Source organism: Alligator mississippiensis, chromosome 3, assembly GCF_030867095.1.
Source record: "Alligator mississippiensis isolate rAllMis1 chromosome 3, rAllMis1, whole genome shotgun sequence".
In the NCBI taxonomy this organism is placed as follows: Eukaryota; Metazoa; Chordata; order Crocodylia; family Alligatoridae; genus Alligator; species Alligator mississippiensis.
Genome location: NC_081826.1, coordinates 143,866,048 through 143,888,387, shown reverse-complemented (window position 1 = coordinate 143,888,387; position 22,340 = coordinate 143,866,048). Strand labels below are relative to the sequence as shown.

At 41.5% G+C, this 22,340-nt stretch overlaps 1 protein-coding gene across 3 annotated transcripts in view; it reads left to right on the top strand.

Annotated features, from left to right (window-relative positions):
* The window catches only part of ANKS6 (ankyrin repeat and sterile alpha motif domain containing 6), a 73,248-nt gene extending 51,368 nt beyond the window's left edge, over nt 1-21,880 (top strand). For 2 of the 3 annotated variants that reach the window (XM_019491081.2, XM_059724472.1), the window contains exons 12-17: nt 2,379-2,568; nt 4,559-4,675; nt 9,105-9,172; nt 15,488-15,604; nt 16,834-16,930; nt 19,226-21,880. In XM_019491081.2, the coding sequence (XP_019346626.2) occupies nt 2,379-2,568; nt 4,559-4,675; nt 9,105-9,172; nt 15,488-15,604; nt 16,834-16,930; nt 19,226-19,275 (639 nt within the window). In that variant the 3' untranslated portion in view covers nt 19,276-21,880. The remainder of the gene's footprint in view (nt 1-2,378; nt 2,569-4,558; nt 4,676-9,104; nt 9,173-15,487; nt 15,605-16,833; nt 16,931-19,225) is intronic. The other variant, XM_059724471.1, reaches the window with a different exon arrangement.
* Nucleotides 21,881-22,340: the final 460 nt, after the last annotated feature.

Here is a 22,340-nt window from a genome sequence, read left to right as displayed (position 1 = left end):
GAGTGCCCACTACCCAGACCAGGTCCTTACAGACCAGAAGAATTTGGAATATCTCCAGATAAATCAGAAGCTGAATCCATGAAAAATATACTGGTGATTTTTTTCCCCTCACATTTTGAGTTTATGGTCACTTATCAACCTGGCTCCTTAACCTGTGCCACCTGAGTGGCTCTGGTTCAGAATCTTAGATCTGGTCTGACTGAAGAGTAACCATGTCCATCTTGTTGTCTGTCTCCTACCCAAGCACCTTATCAGTGGCAACAAGTGCTTGGCTCCATATTGGAGTGAGTCTACAGACCACTACCTTTGGAAACCTTCTTGCCCTTTGTACTGGATTTGGGTTACAATCAGAACAGACATCTTTATCAATGACTACCCTTTTCCCCAACCATCTGCCTCCCCAGTCCTTCTTCAGAGACCTTTCTTACAAGAACCTTCTACCAAAAAAGTGAGTTCGTAGGAGCTGCTGAAGATGTTCTTTTTGAGTGTAAGACAGTAGATTTTTATGCTTGAGTTTTGGCTTATGCAGAAGAAGAGAGGAACCCTGCCCAGTCCTAGGCCCAAGGAGACTAAACAAGTATATTTCTATCAAAACAAACAAATATACAAGTAGTGTATTTGTTTCTCTCAAAAAACCCAGACTCAATGAGTGTATTTCTTTCAAAACACTTGCCTCCATCATTTCAGCTGTTCAGGCTCAAGATGGGTTTGATGCTCCCAGCTGATGAGACATATACTATCACATAATCATCTATCCACATCTCCCAGTTACCTAAGGGTATATCTGTACAGAGCAAAACAGTACCATGCAGAGATAGTCTGGGCTAGCTCTGCCCATGCTAACTCCAAAACTAGAAACAGTTTAACTGGAAGTAACGTGCCAATTAGCCCAGCTGCAGCACTTTTACTTCTTGTGTGGGCAGAACTAGCCCAGGCTATCTCTGCATGACACTACTTTGTGTCATATAGACATACTCGTGATTCATGGTTGAGCTTAAAAATTATCTTCTCAAAATACTGCCATGGACTGTCCACAGACCTAAGAGTTTACAAAGTGCCTAGTGCCGGATGAAGTGGTAAAGCATCAGAAGAAGGGGACACCTGTGTTTATGCACATCTAGGGGTGCCTGTAGACATTCTGGATGTCTGCTCTGATGTACTATAATTTCAGTGCATTGGGGCAGACTTGATTAATTGAGTCAGCTGGAGTGTGATAATTAGCATGTCTCAGCAGCCTCAGCGTCTCATGTATTCACTGTCCCTGTACTTAAAAATGGTGGTGAGGGCACTTTAAAGCTTATCAAACAAGCTTTAATTAAAGCGCTTCCAGCACCATTTTGAAGCATGGGATGCTGAAAACGTGACACTATGGGTGCTTTAAAGAGCAGCTCCTAAGAGCCTCTCTAATTAAAGCACCCCCTTGCCCCTGGAGTATGTGTAAAGACACCCTAGGTGACTACCTGCTTAGATACATGTCCTGTGTAGGAGCCACAGAAACTCTAGAAAATGTCTTCTTCATATTTTCCTGCTTAAGGCTCTTAATAAATTTATAAAAATCATCTTTTTATACCATCGTGAGTAATGGACTTCATAGGAGCCATGAAGGACTTAGTAGAAATCCTCTCCTTGATGATGGATTCTAGTCACTGTAGTCCCTGTTAAGCAAGATAAAGCCACATAAGAACATATTGGTACAGACTGCCTCTGCCTCTTGGCCATCTGTTGGTATTCACCTCCATGACATTGCTTTCCAGACTTCTTTTGTGGCTCCTACGCTGTGGTCCAACTGGCTTATTTTCTGGCAAGGCAGATGAACAAGAGGCTGATAGTTGCACCTTGCATCATCCATCTTGGGGCAAAACTGGTGGCTGTACCCCCCAGAATATATGAAACAAGGTATCATTCCGCACTGCCCCTCATTAGTAACAGTGATCAGAGATTTATCAGGGACAGGTTGCAGATAAAATGTTGAAAAAACAAAAGTGTTAAATAAAATTAACTGTCAGTCAGACCTGCAAAGATGTCTTATTGAATCAATAATTGCAATATGTTTCTAAACGGCTGCTATTTCAGTTAAATCTGTGCTTGCAGGAATTTTTTATCCAGCGAGAAGAAGCCGTCAACCTTTATAAACAGAGTAATTTTAATAAATATTCGTGTTTTGGGAGAGTTATTATTTTGTTCTGTTACTGAGTGATTAATGTATACATCTTTAATGCCATTTTGGGTCAGCTTCTTGGCTTATGTAAGTCATTGCAGCGCCTTTAAATTCACTGAGACTAAGCACAAGATTAAGTTAAAGCTGTGCTTTGCTGAACTGGTAGTTTCAGTTAACATAAGCAATTCTTTTTTTTTGTTGTTTTTTTTTTAAACTTTAGCAGAAACTGGAGATGAACAAAAGGCCTACATCTGGGACCTCATCAACATCTAAAAGCACATCACCAACTCTTACACCATCAGCATCGCCCTCCCCATCTCCTAAGGTTCAAGATGCAGAGTCCTCGCTCTCTTCTCACAGGCAAGCCAAGAGTAATGGTGGCTCTAGCAGTGGAACTATCACTGATGAAGGTAAGTAGATTACTACATGAAATTCATCAAGAAAAAAGTTTTAGAAGCCATAACATACTGGATTTGTGTGTGCTTGTGAGAAGCAGAGTGAGACTTGCATCCTTTTTAGAAATTTTGAAATAGTCTTTTCCTTAGTTTAATATTGGAAGCTCCTTGGCTCCTTTAGCCTCTCTAGATCTCAAAGGCTTTGAGCTCTGTCCACATACATGACTTTTTTTCAATGTCTGTGAGCCCAAAGCTGGCCCTTTTCCACATTCAGTGGTATTGGCCTGAGTATATATATGTCCTTTGCACTTTGGCCTCACTGCTGACACTCTCAGTCATTTTCCCTTGTGATGTGTTTTCCAAATGCAAGTGAAATTATTATCATTTAATTGAATATGTTAACTAAAAACAATTATTTTTGCTAATATGCTTTTGGCAAATTGATGTCAGCAGAGTGCTAGTACTTTTTAGGTAATGTGGCATATTGTTTTTGTGGATTCCAGAATATATTTGATTTTTTGTTTTAATATATAAAATGTGAGAGTCTTTCCATGTTGTATCATTTTTAGTTGCCATTTTGGGGCTAACTCATATATTCGTTAAAAAAATTAGCCTGTTCTATTGACATTTAAAAAAAAGTTGATTTTGATATTTCTGGAAATGAGACTAAATAACACTTTTCCTCAATGATATCTAATAGAACTTTATGAAGCATTCAGGTTTGTGTTCTGTTTTGTTTTTGCAGATGCACTTTACTCTTCTTGGGAGAGGCAGGGCTGATTCTGCTGACACTTTTCCTAATTTAATACTGTGGAGCTACTCCTTATTTACACAATTTTAAGAGAAGTGCAGAATTTGGCCCATTATGTGTTTTCACTGCAGACTAGCTGTTATATTCTGGCTGTTATATATTCCATTAATGGAAGAAAGCCATTTAGATTTTAGTTCATGCCATTTTAAAGGGATGGTTTAGGGGTGCACACCTAGAGAAAGAAGATCCCTTTCTCATACACAAAAGGAATCCCCTTGTGTAAAAACTGACCCACAGGTTAACCAGATCCATGGCTGCACCATTGGTGCCATAGTAGTCTGAGCTTCCTCAGCAGTGACATGGGGCATTTGTACATGCCACATTTTTTGCCCTTTCTTGTGCTGCAGTGGCATGACTGCTTGCATGAACGGGTTTTCAGGATGCTTTAAAAGTCTTTCTGGTGCATTGAACTGAAACTCCTTGGGCATAGTTTAGTTTGGCTCACTACAAATTACACAAAGGCACTCAAAGATGTGTAATGTGCTTTTGGTTCATCAGATGGTGCTGCAATTTTTTTATAGCTCATCCCTTTGAATTGCTGCTGCTTTTGAAGTGCTTCCACTTATTATTTTTTGTGCCGTGTGCTGGCTCCATGCTCCCACAGCTGCATAGCAGGGCACAGGGTGGGAGGCCCTGGGCTGGGAAGGCAGTGAAGGACTGTCCTGCTTTCCTGTGGTGCTGGCTGGGGACTGGGTTTCATTTGTTCAAAAACCTAGTGCGTGCAAACAATGATGCAACTCGCCAAAGCTTAATTAGTTCAAAAACCTAGTGTGTGAAATACTGATGCGTCGCTCCAAAATAAACAAGTTTAAATTTTATAAACCTATTTAATTTAATGAGTATTAAACCCCATGACGTGTACAGGCACCCATAGGTGATAAATAGCCCTCTGCTGGTATTGGAGCCATGCTGCTGCAGGTATCCTTAGCTCCAGTTCCTTACTGTCATTAGCCACAGCCAGGCATTCAGAGGTCCTGTGCCAGTACCAGAGCTGCATTAATATATTCAGCAACTGGGGAACATACACTTGGAAATTGTGACAAGCAGAATAAAAGCAATATAAAGGGCTTATAAACATTTTGCACTTTTTCGTTTCTTCATATTAAAGTAAATAAGGCATTTGATTCACACAGGTTCTTATAATAAAGGAACAACATGCAGTGTGTCTCAAAGATTTTTATGATCTCTTTTCAGGTAACCAATTAGTGGATCACCACAAACATGTTCCTAGTTTGAGAACCACTGACATAGAGAATCATGAAAGAAGAAACAATATCAGAGTAAAAGGATTTTGTGAAAACTTGGAGAAAGGTAATCTTGCTGTATTAATGTTGCATATTATTAGAGAAATTAAACCTGAGTGTAACAGAAGCATTAGGTCTAATGGACAGACCTCTTAGATCTTTTTTTCTCCATGGCAAAATTATGTAATCGTGTAATCTATACATTACTGTCAGCTAAAAAGACCCAATGTAAAAAGGTAAGCACTGAGTAGAGTGGTAGTATCCCCTCCTATGTCCTACCCTTAATGTTCCTGTTGATCTAGCCCAAAACCACATTCACCTTTTTTGTGACTTCATCACATTGCAGACACACGTTGAGTCTATGATTCACCAGAACTCCAAGATCCTGCTCCACAGAGCTGCCATCCAGTCAGTTGTTGCCCATTTTGTGTTTATGTTTTTGCTTATTCTTCCCTAGGTGTAGCACCTTGCATTTGTCAGCACTGAACTTCATCCTAGTGTCTGTAGCCCAGTTTTCCAATTTTATCTATATCCTTCTGAAACGTCCTCCTGTCCTCAAGTATGTATGCAGCCCTTCCAAGTTTTGTGCCGTCTGCAGATTTGCTAAGGAAGCTTTCTGTTCTAGCTAGACTGTTCTCAGTGGTGTCAGATGACAGAACAAGGAGCAATGGTCTCAAGTTGCAGCAAGGGAAGTTTAAGTTAGATATTAGGAAGTATTTTCTTACTAGGAGGGTAGTAAAACACTGGAACAGGTTACCCAGAGAAGTGGTGGAATCTCCATTCTTGGAGGTTTTTAGACAAAGCCCTGGCTGGAACAATCTACATGGGAATGGTCCTGCTTTGAGCAGGGCGTTGGACTAGATGATCTCCGGATGTCCCTTCCAACCCTAACTTTCTATGATTTTATAAAACAGTGGCTCTCAACCTTTTCAATCTCACGGCATCCCTCAGAAAATGCCAGCTCTTAGCTTTCGCTTGTATTTTGACTATAGAAACATTCTAGGGCAATTTTTCTGTTGTAAAGAACTCTTAAGGACCACAACAGGCCAGTATGTTTGGCACTGAAAATCTCTGGTTTCCTCTTGTGAATCATATGTAGGTGTGTCACATTTCAAGGGGAAATTCTGCCTAGGGATTTCCCCAAAGGGGGCCTCCTCGCCACCTGCTGCGAGTAGCCTAGGCTCCATGGTAGGCAGCAGGGGCCTGCCCAGGGGCCAGGCCTGCTGTGGCAGGTGTCTGGGAAGCTGCAAGGCACTGCACCAAGGTCTGCAGAGCCCTGAGTTGGCTTGTTGCTGGCAGTAGGTATATGCATGCCTCAGAGCAGGTGGCAGGGCAGCTACCAGAGGCTCGATCCTTGTTGTGGCAGTGTGGCCCCATCCCCTTTCCCACCATCCACCCCGAGGCACACGTGTACCCACCACCAACAGTGAGCCAGGCCAGGGGTCCACAGATCTGGGTGCAGCAGTTTGTAGCCTCTTGGCCGCCTGCCACAGCTGGCCCGGGCTCTGGGCAGGCCCCTGCCGCTTGCCATGGAGCCTGAGTTGCTCATAGCAGGTGGTGGGGAGGCTGCAAGCCACTGCACCGAGCCCTGGCCTTGCTTGTTGCTGGTGGTGGGCGCGTGCACGCCTCTGGACAGATGGTGGGGAAGGGGCTGCGGCTGTATTACCACAATAAGGATAGGGCCCGTCACAGCTCCCCTGCCATTTGCACCTGGCAAGCCAACATCTTGTAAGTTGAGGTGTTTTTGACAAAAACTGGCCAAAAACTTTGCTGACCCCTAACCTGTATATTCTATTTACGTCTGAAGGCAAAAGGTGTTCACACTGAACCTCCCAAATGTGTTCCCCAGAAGATCTCTAGCTGGAAACTTAGATCACTTAGCTTCTTTGCACACCTAACTGTGCTAATATTGCGCAGCACTTTAAAAAGATCTTGTGGCATCCCAGGGTGTCATGGCATCGTGATTGAGAATCAGCGGTCTAGAGCATTTTGGTTTCAATTAGTATTCTGGACAAAATCACTCTCTTTTAGGAATGACCTTGAGCTTGGGCCTGAAACAGTACATAATGGACTTTTACATCACACAGTACCTTGCCTGTGTTTCAGCACAACCTTGTTGTTGACAACAGTCCTTCAATAAGAAGATGACAGTTTTCCAAGAAATAGGGAAGTCATCGATATGTCTGTAGATGACTGAGGAGGCTGATCTAAGATCTGCATTTTTGATTGCAGACATGGCAAATAGTTCTGGGAGGATGGAATAGAGCCTGGTGATGTTGGATCACAGCTCTTTCCATTTATCTCTCTCATCTCTCTGATTCCATATTGAGGTGAGTTTGTTTGAAATGATCAATGCCTTGTCATACATCATGGTGCCATTGGGGTGACTCAGTGCTTGCATTTCCCAGATATTGATGTTACTATTGTATTTCTTTAGATGGGTCTTCAAGGTATCCTTGAATCTCTTCTTTTGCCATCCTCTAGAGTGGTGCCCATCTGTGAGCTGGGAGAATAGTGCCTGTTTAGGGAACCAGTTGTCAGGCATCTTTATGACATGTCGTGTCTAACGGAGCCAGTGCTGTATAAACATGGCTTCAGTGTTAGTGGTGGTTGTTGAGCCAGGACTCTGGCATTTGTTTTTCTGTCCTTCTAGTTGATATGGAGGATTTTTCAAAGATATCACTGATGGTAATGTTCCAAAGCTTTCAGGTGTTTCCAATATGTCATCCAAGTTTCATGCCCATTCAGTAGGGTAGAAATGATAATAGCCTTATAGATGAGAAGTTTGGTTTGGGTCCTGATATCAACTATCATCAAAGACACAATTTCAGAGATGTCCAAAGGCAGCAGTGACAAATTTTATTTGGTGTCGAATATTGTTGTCTGTGTTTACTTTTGGGAAAGCACGCCACCCAGATAGGGGGAATGCTCAACCTTCTCCAAGGATTACCCTCTAAATTGTAATGTGTGGAGGAGCAGACGGTTGTTTTGGGGTGGGCTGGTAAAGGATATTGTTTTTTGTGAAGTTGATAGTGAGTCCAAGCATTTTATATACTTCACAGAAACTGTCACGAGTAACCTGGCACTCTTCAATTGAGTGGGCCCACATGATGATTGTCAGCATATTAAAGATCAGTAATGGAGGTGTTGGTTGTCTTGGATATTGGAACATAACCAGTTGATGTGAAAGAGATTCTGCCTATACCATATGACTCCAGACGGAAGTCTGTCAGCAATGAGATGCAGAATACCTGTGATGTAAATTGGAAAAGAGTGTTTGTACAATCACAAATCCTTGCTTAACTCCAGTTCTAATAGTGAAGTGGTCTGTTTCTGAGTTATTGTTTAGGACAGTTGCTGTCATGTCATTGTGAACAAGTGTGATACTAATAACAAATTTTGGAGGGCATCCAGATCTCACCAGGATCTTCCATAGGTCCTCTCTGTTGATAGAATCAAAGGCTTTAGTTTGGTCAGTGAAGATCATGTAAAGATCTCTGTGTTGCTTGCAGCGTTTCTCCTGCAGCTGTTTAACAACAAAGATCATATGAGTTGTAGCTCTGAGTGGTCTGAAACCACACATGAGGCCTCAGGTAGCATCTCCTCAGCGAGGAAAGTGAGTCTGTGGAGAATACGGGTGAAGATCTTTCCAGCTAAGGAGAGGAGTGCAATACCACGATAATTATTACAATCCAATCCATCTCCTTCCTTGAGCATGGTAACAATTCTGGCATCTCTCAAGTCACTGGGAATATGTTCTTGTTCCCAAATTTTCATAATGACAATGTGTAGTTGGTGTGAAAACGTTTTTAGACTTAGACTAGATGAGACTTTGATCCAGTGTGGAGAAATAAAGGAGCACTTTGCACAGGCAGGCAGAAGGAAGTTCCTTCTAGCTATCCAGGACTATTTTTATGAACATTGACAACTACTGGTATAGTCTTTCTGACTCATGCTGATCTTTCTCTCTTCTCCTCCTTTTTATCTGCCTTTGTTTCCTATTATCTTCATAAATTAGTTACTTTTCAGGTACTCTCCCTATATCCTTGGGAATTGAGATTTTCTAGGAATTGGTGCAGTTATTCCTGAGAACTGTAAAATCACCATCATTTTGCCTCACTTTATGTCCTCATTAAAATAAGTTATTATAATTTTCTGTCAATCAAGGAGGTAGATTCAGGTGAGTTCAAAGGTAGAAGAAAGGAGTCCTGGTCACCCAGACCTACTTTTAGTTCCCATGCTAACACAAGTGGACTTGAAATACAGCTAATGAAGCAGCATTGATTTAACTGAGGTAAGACTAGGTGACTAACTAAGCACTGCACCTATAGTACACATTCAGAATAAAGGCAAACTTGTTTTGTACATGAGCGTGTGCCTTGGGCATTGGCCTTCGTTATCTGTAATTTTCAGCAAGTAATTTGTATCTTTCTGAGAGATTACTGAGATTCAATTGTTTTAAACTGTAATAATAATTATTATTATTATTATTACAGATGAGCTGACTGGAATCCTTAAAAAATTGTCACTTGAGAAATATCAGCCTATTTTTGAAGAACAGGAGGTAAGATTTTTTAGATGTTTAATTTTTCAATGTTTTAGCACGTAAGTAGACTTCATACCTGAAACCTGTATTCTGTTACTGGAGTAAAAGCTTAACCTCATGTACTTTTTAGCTGTGGTATTTACATAAAAATTTAGCCCCGATTGCAGAACCATAATTCCAAATCTCAACTTTAATTTGAAAATTCTTCCCAGACTTTCTGGTTGCATAGATTACCTTGAAAATGCAAAGTCAGTGTTAATAGGTTCAGTAACATGTGCGTGGTTGTACAGGCAGCATGAAGCAGCAAACTCGAGAATTATGAGGTATCATGTTCATCTCTGTTTGTCTTCATGGACTCTGTGATTCCAGGAATGTGGACTGTTTTGTTGGCTTCTCAAGGATTTTTCACCTTCCTTTGAAATGTTGGATACTGGCTGCAGCAAGGGATGGAAGTTTTGACTGGTGGTGCTGTTGGTATTCATGTACAAAGTACAGAGCTCAATAGTAGTTGCCTGTAGAGTAAGAAAGAAACTTACTTCTCCTGTAAGTACCTCAGGGAGCAGTCCTACAGCCTTTTATTTAGGAAAATGTACCAAATAGTCATAATGATCCCTAAAAATATATTTAACTGAATTTTCAAGATTGATTACATATTTTGGTGCTGCCATTTTTAGATGTAAAACTTAACGGAGCTAAATTTTCAGAGGTAGGGAGTACCTGGATTCTACAAATCATGATCCGAAAACTGAGGCAATCAGAATCTCTGTTTTGATGATGATGTGGACGACTAAGACAGCAGGTAAAGACAGCAAGGTATATCTTTTCAGAAGATGCAAAGTCACTGCATATGCACACCATCCATCAAGGGTGCCATCCCCTGCAGGCATTTCCAGTCATACCACCTAGTGAAGCTAATCCTCATTTCCTGAGGGGTAGGTCAGACTCCTGACCCACTGCCACCTCAGGGCAGGTGCTTTGATCCCATTTGTCAAGGGGAAGTCTACTAAACTCATAATTCCTTTCTCCTGCTCCATCTCTGCTGCCTAGAAGGTGGTTTGAACTATTTAGCTCCCTGCTTACCAGCTGCCCCTTGTTTTCATTGAGGTCAAGTTTACAGGTAGGTTCCAACAAACGTCAGGGCAAAGAACTGCCCCTGGAACATGGTCCTACCTAGTTGGAGAAGCACAGCTGAATCTTTGTCGGAATGTGATCTGAATATGCTAAAGTTCATTATTTTGGCAAGAGCAATTAAAAATCACACATGGAAGATACCTGGCCAGCCTCCACAGCTTAGAATCCACAGAGTGGGCATTGAGTATCAGGTCCATGTAAAACAGATGAATTGCATTATGACAGGCACAGGTAATCTGCCCCCCTGCTCTTCCCCCCCAGAGTCTGGTGCCTCTAGTGGCCCGAATAGCCTGTCCATGTTCCCTGACCTCTTTCGTCTCCTATATGTTCCCTCCCGTGACTTTCTGTAAAATATACGTCAAAGGGGAGACTACCTTCAAAAGCAGGGGTGGCCTACTTGGTGCCTATTGCCTCTTCTCCTCTCACCCCAGGGGTATACTCCCTCTTTAAGAGAGCCTTAGTTGCCCTAGGGACTAGAATTGTGACTTCTAGCTGCCCCCATAGTCACACGCATGCCTTGCAGATGTCAGTCAGTGTGTAGAGGGGGGCCTCTGGCCCTGACTCCACCCCTGGTTCCTCAAGCCTCAAACTTTGTTTGGGACTTCTGCCTTCCTGGCTTCAGCCCCTTTCCTCTAGGTGGGCCCCCCAGCCCAGGTCCATTGTCCCGGACTTCAGGTTTTGTGTCCCAGCCCTGTGTCATCCTCTTGGGTTTCAGGCCTCTGGCCTTGGTCTCCTGTGGCAGCCCTTAGGGTTCCTGACCCTGGCTAGGCAGTTCTATACTGGGTGCCTCTCCCTGTACCTGAAGAAGGGTGCTTGTGCCCAGCAGCTTGCAAAGAACTTTGTTCCAACTACTCAGTTGGTCTAATAAAAGATATCACATCTACCCGAAGATCCTTGTCTGCATACTTCCCCCTTAGCTGTCTTACTTTTACTCTTGCCCTCGCTCTTACTCTAGCCCTCACTCTTACTCTTGTGGGTAGCTTGGGTGTCCATGGGCCTTTTTTGTACAGCCAGCTTCCCTGGGGGCTCCTTTCCCTGCAGCATGCAGGGCCAGACTGCCTCTTTTGGCTCAGGCCTTGGTCTTATTTGGCTCAAAGCCCCACCACTTTCCTGTCATGTGGCACTCCAGCCACACAAGAATTTGCCCTTTATTTAGGGCCAGCCTGTGCTCTTGTGCTGCAGCTCCACACAGCCAGCTTAGCCTGCTGTGCTCTTAAAGTACTGTAACAGGAACCCCTGGGCTCCCTGTTACAAGCATCTATAAAGGAGCAGAAGATAATATGGATTCCAGGTTCTCCCCAGCAAGCTGCCTTTGTTTCAAATAATTCAGTTCTGTGTTTGCAATGGCAATTGGTCCCAGTATCAAGGCTCTAGTCTCCCATGATGCCACGTCTATGGCAGTTGACCCAGATCTGTCCCTCCTGGATATAGACCTTGCAGACTAGAAAGCTCCAAAGACTGCTTAGTAAGTGAAGTCAGGCTGTTCACTTCTTGCATTGCCCCGAGTCCTTCAGCTTCAGTGTGTTGTGACCAGTTTCATTGCAGGAAGAAGCCACTTGAGAGGCTTGCACAAGAGAATTGTCATCTTCCTGCTGATGCTTATCTATGGTACCACATCTACTGAGTCAATTTAAAAGAAATTACCTTGTACTCTGTCTCCCAGCAGGAGCCTACATGACCACCCCATACCTGCAAACAAAGCATGCATACAAGAGGTTCCTTTTTATTATTTTCCCCCTCTGTTGCCTTTGTGGTGTTTGTGTGCCAGTCGCATAGTTCTGTTTGCCCCTTGGCTGGACTCTAAAGTTAAAAAGCAACTTTCAGCCATAAAATATTTATTGGCTTTTTTAACACCATGTGTAGCAGGTTAGGAATTACCCCAGCACAGTCTTTATTTTTCTGGGCACTTTTGCCTCCAAGGAAACACCACAAACACAAATCCTCAAATCAGTAAATAGACATAAACATGGTCTGTAAAAGGGTTAACTCAGTCCTAGGCTTTATCCCAGACTTTGAGAAGGTGACTCCAGCTCTCTGCTGGTCTCCCAGCACCTCTGGAATGAGTTGCCTTATGTGATGCTGATGCTTCCAGCCTTGCAGCCCCTAGTCTCTTTCCAGACCCTGAGAAAGTGCCTTGGGCTGGTGTTGCAGCACTAGTGTAGCACTCCCCCCTCCTTCCCCCCCCCAGCATCTAGCATCTCTCTCCCCCTCTCTCTCAGCTGCCTTCCCTGGGACTCTTTTAACTTCCTTTATGCCAGCTAGTTATTCTTATTATATGGCCCACTCCTCTTGGGCAGACCTGCAGTCAGGTTTCACTGTCCTCAGCTGATGTCTGCAGCCTGCTACAAGCTCCTGCAAGCCTGCAGCCTGCTACACATCATGTATATAGTTTATTTATTGCCTCTTCTTTCAATTTGTAAATAGGTTATTTTAAATTTTGAACGTTTACACAATTTATTTTGCTTTTTTCAGTGTTGAGTTGTTGTACTTAATGGCGTGCTGTGTTTTGCATGTTGTTTTTATGACCATTCACATATTTACTCTTCCAAGTTACGCTTATAATTTTTGTCCTGCCAGAATCTTCACACTTCCTCTCAGGCCCCGGCATACATTACACTTAAAGCATGATCAACCAGTTAATCATGTCTTAAGCTGTAACCTGGCCACATGTTAATGGAATTAATGGCATCATAAAACAAGGAATAAGTCACAAAGTTATTCCACAAGAAATGTGTAATGATAACTGTGGCTGGTTCCTATGATGTCATTAGTTGAATGTGTGGCCAGGTACACTCCAGTGGCTGGGAACCTGGATCAAATGACAGGGCTTCCATTTGTGGGAGCACATGGTGTACCTCTGCAGCTCGAAGCCTAGATCAACGAATAGTGCCTCCTGCTATGCATGTGTGGTATGGCAGGAAGTGCGATAGTGTAGACTGCGCATCAGATCCCATCACTTCTTTACCTGTACATCTGGCAGGGGCCTCAGTTGTTAAAGGTCAAGGAAAGTTCACGCGACCCAAGGCCAGTGAGCTTCTGTGTTCTGAGCTCTGCTGCCAGATGATGTATCCACTACCATCCTGTAGCTCCTGCAAGTGTAACTGCACATTTTGTGAGGCCTCATGCTCTCAGCCTGGGGTGTTGGGGCAGGCTTTTCATACAGGTCCAGGGAAAGGTCCATTTCTTCAGGTAGAAATTCTGTATTCATTGTTGGTCATTCTTGTTTTAGGGTATCTCAGTATTCTGTACTAGTTATTCTGCTCCAGAATTGCTGGTCAGCAGTTGGGCAGCACCTGGATATTTTCCCTGGTTTTCGCAGTGCCTTTGGAAAAGCTCTTTAGCATCCTATCAGACCAGCTGCTCCTCCTGGCTATGATAGTGAATATCTCCAGCACTAGATCCATGATGGCTTGTGTAGCAACCAGGCAAAGCAGAAAAGTGTCACAGCACCTGCAGTGGTTTTCAGAATGTGGATACTTGTCTTCCCTTGGCATACCCAGGACTGGAAGTACAAGTTGGCCACTGTCTGAATCCTAGATGGTGCCTGGTTCCTGTTGAGCAAGGGTCAGGAGATAATTCTTGTGAATTCTTGTGATAATTCTTGAGAATTTAGTGCATTAATATGCAGAGCTTAAGGGCTGCTACAATATGAGGGCTGGATGGTAAAAGCTGTGAGTCACAGTTGCACTTTGACATCCTTGGGGGTGGGGGTGGGGTGTCAAAAAATAAAAACACAGACATACTGGGGGAGGGAAAGGAGCCCGTCGACACAAGACTTTTACTGGGGTGCTGCCTAATTAGCTCCGCAGTAAACATCTCAGCGTCTATGCGTGTGGCCCTATTAGGCTGCAGGAATCTAATAAACTCCACAGCAGGATAGTACTTGTACATACAAGTACTATCCTGCTGTGGAGTTTTTTACTCCGTAGCAACACATGTGTAGATGCTGATGGGCTGGCTGGGGCACAAAGGTACTTCAGTTAACAGGAGCTTCCTGCTGGCTAGCCCCACACTGAAGCTCCCTCATGCCCCAGCCAGCCCCTCCATGGTATGTTGAGCTAGGCAGGAGCAGCCCCCTGACGACTGAGGCTGCTTTGACTTAGCTCAGTGTGCTTGCAGTCCCAGGTGCACGTTCAAGTGGTGCTCCTGGGAGCAATAAACTCTGGTGCAATAGGCAGTGGAGTTTATTGTGTTACATTAAATATGCAAGTGTATATGCACCCACTGTGTATTAAGGAAAAAAAGATGCCTCGTAATATCTGCAGATCTGCAAACAGTTAAGTCTGGTTACTTATGTTTACACATGCAAGTAATCCCAGTGAATACAACTAGTCATGTGCATAAAGGTCAGTATGTATTATGAGGGTTGATGCCCAAAAATGTAAGTATAAAAATTGTTATAATCATATGCGAGTCTCTAAAGGAAAAGGTAAGGAATATATTTAAGAATACAAGAATGGTATGGCATTTTGAGTTCATTAAACTTTTTTTTCCCTTATAATTTAAACTTGTTTTTCCCCCTCAGGAAATCAATTTTTTTAACTGAATGAAAACCTGTTCTATGCAAATACTGAGGAATGAGGCAAAAGAATAGGAAGAATGGCATAGCATCAAGGGTTTAGATAAAAATCAGAGAAGGAAGCACAGAGAGAATATTAGAAATCTGTAAGCAATGTACGTGAAAATAAGATCGGTATGAAAAATGGAAAAAAGCCTGTTTTTATCACATGTTTATGAATATGTCATTGAACTATGGAACAATAGAAATTGATTTGTGGGTAAGGCCTAACTGATTACAGAGAAAGCAGTGGAAATAGCTGCTCACAAAATGTCAAATTGGCATGGCAAACAAAAAGAAGTTGAGAAAAAAAATTTCATCTCGGGTTCATCCATCACTACTATTTGCAACAAAAGCAGGTATAAAAATGCCAGACAAATATTTTTTTTATATTGATTGTGTCTAATTTAATTATTTAAAAAAATGCAACTATAGAGATATTATTTTGGTGAATTACATAAGTGAATTACTGACAGGAGATTTTAAACTCAAAAACAATCAAAATAGTGTAAGTGTGCTGTTTGGTAATAGTCTATTGTTTGTTAAATGTTTGTGCGTGTTTGTGTAATTAAAGATATATTACACATGTGGCAGAGAGCCAGTGTCTACCAAGGTAAATATATTTCTATTTCTTTATTCAACAGGTAGATATGGAAGCCTTCCTCACACTTACTGATGGTGATTTGAAAGAACTGGGCATTAAGACTGATGGATCCAGGCAGCAAATCTTGGCAGCTATTTCCGAATTAAATGCAGGAAAGGTACCATTTGAAATAAGACACATGATGAGCTGGTTTAGGATTTTTTTATAAAGCAAATCCAAATATAGGACATAAAAAATTGATAGAATTATGAGAGAGAGGTTTGATATATTTTATTAGTTGTAAAAGATACCTCCACCAGTAATATTTTTTGTCTTTTTCAATAACTTCTTCTTTATTCGGTACAGTATTGTAAAATTATTCACTTTGCTCATTCATCCACTAATAAAAAATAGAAGTTACCGGTGAGCAAAATATTGCTTATACAACAGCTATATGGACTTCAACTCTTATCATGGCAAAGAAATCCATCTTGTAAATGTAAAGCTCTACCTTTTTCTTTTGCTATCTTTGGAAGCAAAAGGATAATATTGTTTTGCTACAGTTGGAAGTCCGTGGCATTCTGCATAGTCCTTATAGTCGTGTCAGTTTATTTTGTATTTGCAATTGAAATAAGTAAAGAAGAAGAAAGAGAATGCATCAAGAGATGGCATGTTGAGGCATTCCTGCAGCTAAGCTGTGTGGCTCTTCTCAAGCCCTATACACAATGCACACTTATTGTGCCCCTCAGAAGTGTAGAATTTGGAGGGGTAAGAGGTATACCTTTCAAAACCCAATTTTGTTTGATACTGGTCAGAGTAGAGAAAACCATAAACCCAGGAAAAGCCCAATGAAAAACTGTGGACAGTATTTGAAAAATTATATATAAACTTAAATGTATCATACATGAGCCAGCTATCCTGATGAGAAGAAGGAGATTGATTTTAGTGGATGAATGAAGAGAAACTGAAGGACCTTGACGGGAAATGGGCTATTTACATTTCAAGTCCTTGGAATTTAAGGTTCAAAGTAAAACCCAACCCCCTTCCAGCTGACAGCTAATTCTAAAAGGTTTCAAGGCCAGGTCAGACCTTGAAAGGTCAGGCACCCAACACCATGGTGGGGCTCTTTGTGGCAAAGCAAGGAAAAAGAATAAGGTTTCCCGCCCCTAATTTCCATTAAATCTAAGTTTCATCTCCAAAAATGAGAACATTTAAATGCAAATGTAATTTTATATTGTTGTATGTCTGAAGCAGCTTTTTTAGTTAGGTACAATACATTTTGAATCTGATTAATTTCCTTTCAAGATCAGACACGCAGGTTTTTGTATGTGTGTTTTACCCTTTCAAATACATTATTAATTTTACAGAAGATAAGAATGCCTTTCTATTTTTGTGTTTCCTCTAAAGGGACGTGAGAGACAGATTTTACAAGAAACTATACACAACTTCCATTCTTCCTTTGAGAGTAGTGTTAGTAACACCAGACCTCCTGGCAATTCTCAGTGTAAGTATTACTTGAACTCAAATTCAATATTTGACTCTGTTTTCTTAAGTCAGGACAGTATAGACAGACAAGCTAGTAAATAATATGTGGGTTAAAGATTCCTACCTGTCTGTGTCTTTTGATACTTTAAGAGTAAAAAGTCACAAATTTATAAGATTTTTATAGGGGTATATATTGAGCCATGTTGGTCTAAGGACATAGGCAGACAAGGTTCTTTGGATAAATCTGATATCTTTTATTAGACCAGCTCAGATTTACCCAAAGAACCTTGTCTGCCTAAGATTTTTATATATGATTTACTTTGCTTAAAAAAGGAAGAGTATGCTTATGGGTTTCCAATACTCTCACACACGCACACAACTCCTTCAGAACATTTGAAATTGCAATATGCAGTACATATTTGGGGATAGATAACAACAGTATCAAAACCCAATCTGAGAGGCTGTTTGCTATATACTTACTTGATAGAAATATTTGGTGAATGGAGTTACTTCACCTATTATCATAATCAAGTAGCTCTGTGCAGGGGGTCTTTACATTGGTATTTCAAATCTTCCATCTTTCTTTGAATGCAAAGTTTGCATTTAACAGGCATCCTGTGGAAGGTTTGGGTGTGCCTGAGGATTGTTTGAAGCAGTTATTTTACTTGCTATAGGAGATCATCAATCCTGTGATTTTGCAAAGTGCTGTCCCAAGGTTGTTTAGTTAGCTTTGGTGACAATTTATCCAGAATCAAAAACATGCATTAACTTGCACCCTCATCATTAACAATTCAGAACATTGGACCAGCCTGTAGGGGTTTGAAGAAGATTGGCTGCTTAAATTCTAGGAAAATGGCAGAATAATATGTCTCCATCAACACCTTAAACCCCATTGGAGAACCCTAAAAGCAGGGTGAGGATGGTGGTGTGGAGAAAATATGAAAATTAAGTATGATACCTCAGAAGAAGTGTGTTTTCAGGTCAGCAGTGTGAGTAGTCCTCTTGGCCTGTCGGTGAGGACATGACTCTTGAAACAAGAAATGCTAACAAGGCTGAAGGAAGTCAGTTGACTACTAAAGACAATATTGTCTGAATTAAAGGCATGGAGGACCAGCTTGTTCCTCAAGATTCCTACTGTCAAAGAGGAATTGAGTGATGTGGAGGATAGAAACACTGGGCTTGGAACCTGCATTGGGAGAAACAACAGAAGAAAAGAGATGGAGCTGCATTACTGCATAAGTTTGCTGGAGCTGGAAAGAGAGCTGAAACCTGGAATGTATCACATGGAAGACAGCGGGGAGGAGTGGGGGAGAAAACCAAGAGTTAAAATGATGCCTAAAAAAGGAGAAGCAGTAAAGCCCTACTTGCCATTTACAGATCTTGCTTAAAGAGTTTAATATAAGGTTGGAGCTGAAGATAAAAATGGAGTGCATAGGACTCTATTGACCATGTCTAGGGCTGTTAATAAACCCAAAGGTTTCACTGTGAAGTTTCACAGTAATCATAAAGAATGTGACTCTGGAAACCAGCGAGAGAATATCCAAGGTTTGTGCTCCCAGGCCACATGCGTCAGTTTTCTGATCTTACTGTAAAAAGGCTGTGATGGGTGAAGGACATTAAAGCAACAAGAGAAACTATACCCTTGTCACTTGGGATAGCGATCTGTAGGCAAAAAAGATCTTATGTATTAGCAACTGGTAGAGAATAGTTGAAAAGGATAGTGAAAACCGTGAAAAGGAGGGTGAGATACACACTCTGAAGAAAGGACCATTATTAATCTAAGTGGAGATGGAAAAGAGGAGCATTTAGGACCTCAAGATGAACCAGAAAGAATTTAAATGAACAGGAGCAGCTGAAAAGTAAATATAATTCTTTAAGTAACTGACATACAGAGATCCTGGTTTTCTCTGATTTAAAAAATCCCCAATTTTCAGAATAAAGTAACCCCAAATCCACATTTTTCCATGATTAAAATGAAACACCACTGTATGTAGAGATATATATATAGATATATTAGTGGTGTTTCATTTTATTCATAGAAAAATGTGGATTTGGGGTTGTTTTCTTTATGTCCAAAAATTGGGGATTTTTTTTTATCAGAGAAAGCCAGGATCCCTGCTTATACATATACATATACATCACAAAATAACTAAATCTCAAAAAAAATTTTTTGCAGTCTTTTAGTTGGTCTGATAAAAGGTATCATCTCTGAACCAAGAGTTCTAGAGTTTTTTATTTTTTATGTCTCAGACCAACATGGCTACCAAATAACATCTGTTGCCAAAAACAATCTCTCTCTTTCTCTTTCCCTTAGCACCTGGATGTTGGATAAGACCACATGAACTTGTTCCCACTAAGCGGTAGCTTTTGGATAAGGGACTGTTATTTTGATGTCTGAGGTGTGGATGAGTGAATCCAAGTGTGCAGCAAAAAACTTTGTAAACTTAACACTAACCCACAGTGTCTGGGTGAAGACTGTGCACGAGGCTTCAGGTCAGCAAAGGTTCTCTTTTAAGAACAAATAGTCTCAATGACTTTAATGGGGCATCCTGCATGGTTAGATTTAAGCCTATTAAGTGCTGTGCTGGTTCGGGGTCTATACTAGGAACAAAGCTAGAAGTGCAGCAAGATTGATAACGTAAAGAGATGTGTAGCTGACTTTGGTCTTCAGAGGTACTACTCTGGAAGGCTTCCAGAAAGCTTATATTGGCACAGCTAAGAACCACAGAGGTATGTGAAAGGAGACATGAAAGTTGTTGCCAATTATGAGAACTTGTGTACATGAGTCTCTGAATGAATTTGGCACTACAGAATATTACATCAGTATGAGTGAAAAAGACTTAAAGGGTGTGGACAGAGGAACTCTTGGAGCTCTTGCAGAAGGGGAACATTTCACAAAGGCTGTGTACAAGCATTACATTTAGAAAGCTGTAACTGATATTAGACCTTAGGGATAGACATTACACACAAACTGGTTTAAGTGATCAGAAACTGGTTTAAACCTGTAACAGAAGAGATGTTCAGTGCACATAAACCAGTTTGAAAATGGCTGACACTGGTTTGAGATAAACCTGGTTGAATGTAGTATCAGCCTTAACTGATTTAGGTCAAACTGGTTTATACAATGTCTGTCCCAGACCCTTTGCTGGTTTACGCTAAACCAGACACCCCCAGCATCCTGGCATGCTCTCTGGGGTGGGAGGGGCTCTCTGCTCCGAGCAGAGCTGGCCCCTCCCCTCTGCTCACTGGCTGGAGCTCCAGCAGAGACTTGCAGGCACAGCAGGGTCTGCTGGCTTTCCCATGCCTGCCCCCCCCTCACTGCCTAAGCAGAGATCCCTTCCTCCTCTCCCACAGCACAGACTGTAGCCAGCATGTGATATGCTAGCTAATGCTGTGTAAGGCAGATAGGACACTGTCTGCTTAGGGCTTTTTGGAAGTAATCAAAAGCTCAGATGGTCACGTCTCTGCATTCCTTCCTTTGGAAAAGACAGACAAGGTTATTTGGGTAAATCTGATAACTTTTATTAGATCAACTAAATAGTTGGAAAAAATTTTCTTAGCAAGCTTTTGGGTTTAAAAACCCTTTGTCAGGCAGAGGAAGCATCTGTAGTTGGTGTGTGCTTTTCCTGGATGGAATGAATAGTAAGGAAGCCAGAGGCTGGTATGCATTTTCCTTTGGAAAAAGCTGTTTAAGAAGAGCTTGTAATGAGCGAGGCTTTGTTTTCTGATGGAGTGTTAAATGCTGATAACAGAGCTGATAAATGCTCTTTTATCAAGGCTGGAGGACACCCCTCCCTAATCACAGTGTCCTGCCATGGCCTGACCATGCCCCCTTCTGTTCAGCCCTGTGCAAGGGAAGGGAGGGCTGCCCTAGTGCCCCCCCATCTTCTAGCCTGAGTCACTGCAGACATGTGCCTGCATTTCTGGAATGTCTGTCTGGTTACATAACTGATTTAGCCTAGCTAGGTTAGACTAACCTGCAAAGATTGAATCAATTCAGGCTCAGGCTTTTTGAATGTCTGTCCCTAGCCAGGGTGATCTACATGGCTGGGTGTGCAAATGTTCACAGGGCTTAGGTTGCCCTAAAAATGGCTTACCTGAACTAAAATTAGTTCTCATCAGATGAGAACTAACTTCAGATTGGCGTGGGTTAACCTGACTTATCATGGATTAGCCTAGCCTAATGGATGCTTGCATGGGTGACCAACACAGCCCTTGACTGAGAAAGCCCAGCCACTCTCCACAGCCTTGGAGCAGTGATGTTTGTACCCCCTCTGTCCATGAGCATACCCCTGGCCTGGGCAATACCCCCTGTGGACCCACCAGCTGCTCCCCTCCTTACTTCCCTCTCATCCCACTCCCCCCAGGACTTATTGCCTCCAGCTGTCCATACAAATGCTTGCATCAGGTAGTAAGCTGCCTATCCTGTGCCAGCTTGTTTGCGCCTGAAGGCAGCAGCAGGTACTTTCTGATTATTATATGTGAATAAGCCAAAAATTATTCAAATGCAGCAAAGCTACTCCAACTTTAAACCTCAATGAAGGCGTGTCAAAATTGGAGCTGGTTTTGCTGCATTTGAATAATTTTCAGATCTTTCACACATAAGAATTAGAACATAGAAGCTGCTGCCCTTCTGAATTGTTCCGTTTTTGAAAGGGCTCCTGACATTCATGTGTCCATACCCGAAGTTACAAGATGTAATGGTTTTGTGAAAGAAGTAAAAAAAAGGAATATTAATACTTATATTAACTAAATAAAGCATATTTTGTTTAATCAATGTTAAGAGATTTAGAGCAACAATAAATAGTAAATGCATTTATGTTGATAAACTACCCATTTGTAAAAATTTAAAAATATCACTATTTAAGAAAACCCATAATTTGTCACCAGTATTTAAACAGGAATAATGTAAAAATATTTTAAATTGTTGATTTTTTTTTTTTTTTTTACATTAAAACCATTTAACATACTTTTGCAGCAGCATCTTTTCTCAAAAGGTGTCCCAGTTTACAAAACAACAGAAATATAACAATCTGGTTGCGAAGATTAATACAGTGATTGTGGATTAAATTAATTTTTCAGTTTAGCCTATAAGAATTTCTGTTGAACAGTTAAAATACAAGCCATCATAACTTTCTTGTGGTGTTTTTGTCCATTTCTAACCTTGCAAATAGGCATATAAAATCACACGATTGGTTCAGTTCAGTACAGGTTTGAAGATATAAGCATGACTGAAGTCAAACAGATGCTTAAACCCCTGGCATGAGTGGCTTATTTCTCTGGGTACATGAAGAGGCTGTAAAATTCTCTTGGATTGGTTGAAAACCCATTTTAACACAGTTTTTGCACAGAGTCCAAATAACACTATTAATATCTAGTCAAATTAGTCACTGACTTGTGGCTCTGTAGTTCAAGTGAAGACCCTTTTT